General features: G+C 50.6%; 1 protein-coding gene across 1 annotated transcript; it reads left to right on the top strand.

Annotated features, from left to right (window-relative positions):
• The first annotated feature begins 1,353 nt into the window (after positions 1-1,353).
• LOC149337060 (uncharacterized) lies at positions 1,354-2,660 on the top strand. The gene has a single exon (XM_089553291.1). The coding sequence runs from the start codon at positions 1,588-1,590 to the stop codon at positions 2,548-2,550; it is 963 nt and encodes a 320-aa protein (XP_089409417.1). The 5' UTR covers positions 1,354-1,587; the 3' UTR covers positions 2,551-2,660.
• Positions 2,661-7,098: the final 4,438 nt, after the last annotated feature.

Genomic DNA, 7,098 nt, shown 5'->3' with positions numbered 1-7,098 from the left:
TTATAAATAGGTACAACCCTTGCAACCTTCAGCTCGTCAGGACATATTCCATTTGCCAATGAATGGTTAAAAATGTGTAGTAGATGGATCGATAGTATATCAATGTTGTTTTTTATCAGTCTAACGGGTATTGCATCAGGTCCTGCCGCCTTGCCGGCTGAAAGGCTGCCGACTGCAGTGATTATTTCTTCTATGTCTATGTCAGGCAAAGCAAAACTGTTGTTAACACGTTCCGGCATGTTCGCCGTAGGAGCGTCAGCATGAACCTGCGCGGCAACCGTAGGCCCAATGAAGGTAAAATAGGTATTAAATGATTCTACTGTGTCTTCGTCAACTGTCTCAGGGAATGTTGCTGTACTGGATCGCAAGCCGATTGCGTCGTTCACTATATCCCAAATTTTTTTTGTATTTCCATGCGCCTGTTTCACCAGTGATGAATAATATTCCTTTTTTCTTTTTCTCATTAGAGATACAGACAAGTTCCTGCAACGCTTATACTGGGTTAGGTAGTATTCGTTTGATCTCAACTGCTTCCATTTGTGATACCATTTGTCCTTATCTTTTAACACGGCTAATATTTCAGTATTCATCCAAGGACACGTTGGCTGGCTGTATTTATTAGTGTTCGGCAGAGAGCTCTGTTCAATGGCATTTTTAAGGATATCTAAAAAATTCTTACACTCAGTATTGACGTTTTCATCATATGCCGTAGTGAAGTCGGCTTGTTCTAGTGTTTCACGTAGTGCTACATAGTTTATCTTACTTCGAATTTTACACTGCGTCAGCTGCGCTTGCGGAGGCGGGTCTTTTTCTACTACAAGAAAAATAGGTGAATGGTCAGCTACCACCTCAGCGAAGGTACCGGCCAGTACACATGGGACAATATTACAGAGGGCGTGATCTATTAGAGTACTAGAAGTACTTGTTACGTGGGTAGGTTCTGTAATAAGGTTGCGTAAGGCAAATGATTCGAGAAGGAAAGTGTAGCTGTTCTGTACTCCGGTGGCTACAACGAAATGCTGAACACCTACTTTGCAGACACCTACTTTGCAGACATGCACAAGTATAACGTTGACCAGTCGTGCTGGACTAAAGTGACGCCACTTGGATCAGGCCCGTCTCCGAGGCACTCACCCGGCTGCTGTGTGCTTGGAGAGAGGGTGTTGGTCTTCGGTGGCTTCGGGCCTACACCCAGCCTGGAGGAGGAAGACCACCCCGAGGACATCTCTGAGGCGGAAGAGGAGCTGACGGACCTGCACGTGTTGCACTTAGCACCGACGCTGCAGAACTTGTGTATGCTTGCTGTCATCGATGCAGGTCTGGATACGGGCGAATTACCAGAACTGATTATAAAAGAGATCAACACCATCAAATCTGTTGGGGTCGCCACCTATGAACTTAATAGTGGCGCCCTCTAAGCTGAAGCGCAGCTAGGGGGTTTGTAATAAATCACTTTTTGTTTGGTCCTGGAGCGGAGTGGTCGCCTAGCTCTCTTTTTTCTTTCTCACGGCCTCCCGCTTCTCTCACTTCTGACACGCAACATGGTGTCAGAAGTGACAGCAGCATGAAACCGTCAACGGCAAAAGGATGCTCCCGGAAAGCGCCCAGCAGGCCCAGTGGCTAGGCCTCACTCTGCAGCCGCCAGACGCGTTCGACTTCTGCAACCCTGCAAGTTGGTCTTCATGGAAGTCTCGCTTCGAGGACTATGCCGCTGTCTCCGGACTACGGAACGCTCCGCAAGACATGCAAGTACGTACGCTTCTGTACTGTATGGGCCCGGAAGCTCGCTCGCTGCTAGACACCTTTTCACTCAACGCTGCCGAGTTAGCCTCCTACGACGCAGTTGTCAAACGCTTCACGGAGCACTTCGTGCATCCCTGTAATGAGCTCTATGAGTCGTCTCGCTTTCACAAGCGCGTTCAACAACCTGGCGAGAGTGTCGACGCATTTTACGCCGAACTGTTGAAGTTAGTCAAACGTTGCAACTACCCGTCACCGGCGGTGGAAGAACGCTTGGTCCGGGACAGGTTTGTCGTTGGATTGCTCGACACGCGTCTCTCCGATAAGCTTTGCTGCTCCCCGAAGCTAACTCTAAAAGAAGCTTGGACGCAAGCTCGTCAGTCCGAGGACGCGGACAAGGAACGTTCACTCGCACAGGCCACCTCGCAAAGCATGGTCAATATTGATGCTGCGACTCAGAAGTTTTCGCGACGGCCGGTCGACGACAGAACACGCTCAATGGACGTGAAGTCGGAACGCTATCGTGACATTCCGGTCTGCTTCTTCTGCGGCCGCGCATATCATGCACGCTCAGAGTACCCGGCAAAGAGCTCTATCCGCAACAGCTGCGGTAAGAAAGGTCATTTTGCTGAAGTTTGCCGCTCCAAGAAGTCGAGGCAGGCCAAACTCAATGCTATACAAATGCATGCTCTCGAGACACCAGCTAAAGCCAAGTATGTGGATATCACAGTCGACAACTACACAACTAGACAACTACACAACTCAGTTCAACGTAGACTCAGGTGCCGAGGTTTCCGCAGTTCCAAGTGACTTCCCCGGAGTCCCGGCTGAGCTCGCCAAGGTAGACGCTATTTTGACAGGGCCCGGTGGCCAACCTCTGCGTGTGCGGGGTGCGTATTTGGCACAACTATCTTGGCAAGGGAAGACCAGCTCCCAGCGTCTTTACGTCATTGAGGCACTTTCAGTACCTTTACTGGGTCTACCAGCCATCCAAGCTCTTGAAGTTGTGAAATTTTTGGGTACCGTCAACACTCCTCAGCCAACGCTTCATGCGGAACCGTTCCGTGGCCTCGGTACGCTCAGAGATGAGTACACCATTCGCTTGAAACAAGATGTTGTGCCGTTCTCACTCAGTGCACCTCGAGGGATACCAATCCCGCTGCGTGAAGTTGTTCGCCAAGAACTTGAAAAACTCGAAAGCGACGGCGTCATTCGCCGTATTGATAAACCAACTCCGTGGTCCGCCGGACTGGTGGTGGTACCAAAAAAGGACGGAAACTATCGTTTGTGTGTGGATCTGACTCGACTAAACAAAGTGGTTCTCAGGGAAAGACACATTTTGCCTACTGTTGAACAAGTTCTTGGGCTCATCGGTGACGCAGCCGTTTTTTCGAAGCTCGATGCAACTGCAGGCTTCCACCAAGTCAAGTTGTCAGCAGACTCGCAAAAATTGACAACTTTCATCACACCTTTCGGTCGTTATTGTTTTTACCGACTGCCCTTCGGCATCACTTCCGCCCCGGAGTATTTTCAAAAGCAAATGGCCGGAATCCTTGAAGGTCAGGAGGGTGTTGTCAACATGATTGACGATATTCTTGTTTTTGGACGTACCAAGCAGGAACACGATGCAAGGCTTGAGCAAGTGTTGACTCGTCTTGCAACTGCAGGCGTCACCTTGAACAAAGACAAGTCTTGTTTTGGGGTCTCCGAGGTCTCCTTTCTAGGTGTCGTCGTCTCAGCACAAGGCATCAAGCCAGACCTAGGCAAGATCGATGCAGTGTATGCCATCCAACTCCCACAGACGTTGCAGGTATGAGACGTTTACTCTACGTGCCAGCGCATCAACGAAACGAACAACTCCAAGAGCTGTGATGGCTGGGTAACCCAGAAGTGGTGTCGACTGCGATGGCAGGACGTAGACTCTCTGCTGCGAAGTGCGACCTTTCCATTCGAGGGTAGCTAAAATTTGACCAGCAACCCTCAACTGCCGGTTGTCTAGCCCGGTGAGGTGACTCTCCGTCGTGTCCAGCCGCGACGGAATGCCTGGAAAGGTGGCAGGAACCACAGTCACTTCTGCACCAGAGTCCACTTTAAATTCAAGAGGAAGTCCGTTGACCTTGACGCGCACGAACTTGGCGTTCTCCGTCTTCTCCTTCTTGATAGGATGCACAGAAAAGGAGTGCGAGTGTCTTGCGGATGACCGTTGCTTGGAGACGCAGACGCTCTCAAAATGACCTTTCTTTTTGCAGAACCTGCATGCAGCGTTCCGCGCAGGGCAGGTATCACGCGCGTGAGCTTCGCGTCCGCAGAAGTTGCAGGGTTTTTCCGAAGCGTTTCGACGAGCGTCTCTCGGAATGGATTTGCGACGCGCGGTGGCGTCCGCATGCACAGGCAAAGTACCGTTGTGCGCTCGTTCCTTGTTTTCCTTCTACGCGTCCTCATACAAGCGGGCATGTAAAAGCGCCTTCTCGAGAGTCAAATCCAGCGTTCGGCAAAGCTGTTCCGAAAGCTTAGTATCGAACAGGCCAACAACGAAGCGGTCACGAACCAGCCTGTCTTAGACGCTGGAAGAGCCGTAGTTACATTTTTTTACCATCGAACGCAGGGCGGAATAGAACGCGTCCACGCTCTCGGATGGTTGTTGTACACGCTTATGGAAGCAAAAACTTCCATGAACTTCGTTCACTGGATGAATTAAGTGAGCCGTGAAGCGTTGCTTAACTTCGGCATACGACGCGCTTTCCAACTCGGTGAGCCCAAGAGAAGAAAGGATGCGGTGCGCTTGAACACCAATGCAATAGAGAAGTGTGCGAATTCTTACTTAATCCGTTGCTGAAGATGCACCCGTGGCGACAGCAAAATCTTCAAATTTCTCCACCCATGATGACCAGGAGGCCGGGTCATCGAAGTCGAACGCTGGTGGCGGCGCTAGGCCAGACAAACCAGCGAACCGAGGTTACGTCTGAGTCGAAGACAACGGAGCAGCTGCAGGATCCTCGGCGTCCATGGCGCTGTAGACGGTCTTGGTCATGAGATGGTCTTGAGATGGTTTAAGGATTTCAAAAAAAAAGAAAAATCAGAACTCACAGACTTCTGACACCATGTACAGATTGCCGAGATGGCAGGGTTGCAGAGTTGGGCCGGCTACTAGGCCTAGCCTGGAACCATGCTAGTGAACGGAGCCGTAGCAATGAATGCTCTCAAGACCGGAAGCAAAAGACCCTTTATTGGTTGGTTGCGACTGAGAGAAGAATGAAAATTCAGGGGGCACTTTGACTGTCTAAAGTGGGTAGAGGCGGAAGCGTTTTCCGCACCACCTTCGCTGTTTCTGTGGCAGTGGTGGCGTCACATATAATTGAGTACTAAATACTAAGTCATAGAAAATCACTAATTAATTGTTAATTACTGATTAATGCCTGAATACTAATTAACTGCTAATTAATGGCGCTTAAGCTCCGCCTTTAGGAGTGGAACGCGACAGCGCGTTGTAGCGCTGCCAGGGAGTCCACCTAACGCCACCACCCGTTTGGCGCGATGCCTTGCCCTTTGAACGCAACGCTTTTTGAAGAAATGAAATGGCGCAGTAATTCTCTGTCATCTCGGTGGACACCTGAACCGCACCGTAGAGGAAGGGAGGAAGTGGGAGTGAAAGAAGATAGATAAAGAGGAGCCGTAATGAAGAAAATGAAAATTGTATTTGAGGAAAGGAAATTACGCAGTAACTGTCTCACATATCTCGGTGGACACCCGTCAAAATTCAGGGGGGCACTTTTTTGACCTAAAGTGTGGTCACTGATGTGTGGTTAAGATGTTAAGCTTCACCCCTAAGAGTGGAACGCGACAGCGTCGTGGAACGCGACAGCGTCTTGCAACGCTGCCAAGGAGTCCATAGAACGCCATCGCCCATTCGGTTCTACGCCTCGCTAGTCGGTAAATTGGTTTTTGAGGAAAGGAAATGTATCTGTCTCTCATTTGTCGGTGGACACCTAAACCTCGCCGGAAGGGATGGAGGAGGATGAGAGTGAGTGAAGACACCGTATTCACTAGACGCGCCTTTTTTCATTCCAAACTATCGAGCTGGCATGGCTGAGTGGATAGCATGCTCGTCTCTCACGCCGAAGACCAGGGTTCGATTCCTGAGCTCGACCAATTTCTTAATCGGTTTTATTTATTTATATGGCCTGACTAGTAAAGCTAATTAGGCTAATTGGGTAATTAAGCAATTAACTAAGCTCAGTCCCACTTACTTGGAGCATCCCTATACGATCCCTTTAATTGGTTGCATGGTTACTAGCCAAAGTGCAATTGGCCCCGTTTGAAATTCGCGCACTGTGACGTCATGACCGTTTCCACCAATTGAAAAGCGTGACATTTTCTGTCGACAACTGCTGCTCACAACGATGAGACATTAAAGGCTTCCGCCTTAAAAAGGAAAGTGCACGGGCCTGCCAACTGGCTCAAGCCGAGCCACCACCGCTGCCACGTGCAGATAGAGGAGAGTTAAAAAAAAAAGAGAGAGTAAAGACGCGCGTCGCAAGAACCGCGTCCGCCGGAGCGGACGCTGGCTCAAAAAACAGATACACAGCCGTAGCCCGAAGGCTACCGACCTCATCACCACATCACCCTTTATTGTCGCCAGCGTCTCTAACTATAGGGCTGAACCAGCGCCCTCTACAGCTTACTTCTATGGACGACGGCGCGCGTCATGCGTAGGAACTGCGGCGTCTCCTTGAACGCGTTTTGGGAGTTCCCGGACGCAGCGTCCGGTGGCGCGCCGGCGTTGCTGGTGCTTGGCTTTCGGTCAACGGAGGCCGATGCCGGGTGTTTTGGGGGGAGAATCCGAATCCGTGGTCCGATTACGGTATGCATAGAGCACAGTTTTCAACTCACTAGGGTGGCAGTCCAACGGGTTCGAGGTCTATCCATCCACGGGTTCCTCCATGGCTGTTGGGTAGGGAGGAACGCGGCGCGCCGGCGAGGCTCTCCTCGACGAGGCAAAGCTTAGGGCAGCGGCGTGGCTGCCAGAGGCATTTTCACCAGGTAGCTCACCGAGGTCTTTGGGCACATCCAAAAGATGGTAGCGATTGGGGTCCGTGAACCTTCCAGGATCCGTTCCGTGAACCTTCCAGGATCCGTTGAGGGCCTTGGTGGGTCCTACCGACTGTTGCGTAAATCAGAGAAAATCGAAAAAAAATTCTCTCGGCCTAACCGCACGTTTGTTCGGGCTCAAATTTCGCACAGAGGTTGCATTTGGCGGTCAGTTTTGTTTTATACCACATTTAGGTGGGGTACTTGCCTGATTCGGTCAGAATTATTTGGAAATTCCCGTCGTCTGCGGCGACGGGGAACCAAAATCGA

The sequence above is a fragment of the Amblyomma mixtum genome, chromosome 7, assembly GCF_055824585.1.
Source record: "Amblyomma mixtum isolate Tamu chromosome 7, ASM5582458v1, whole genome shotgun sequence".
In the NCBI taxonomy this organism is placed as follows: domain Eukaryota; kingdom Metazoa; phylum Arthropoda; class Arachnida; order Ixodida; family Ixodidae; genus Amblyomma; species Amblyomma mixtum.
This window is presented reverse-complemented; position numbering and strand designations above follow the sequence as displayed.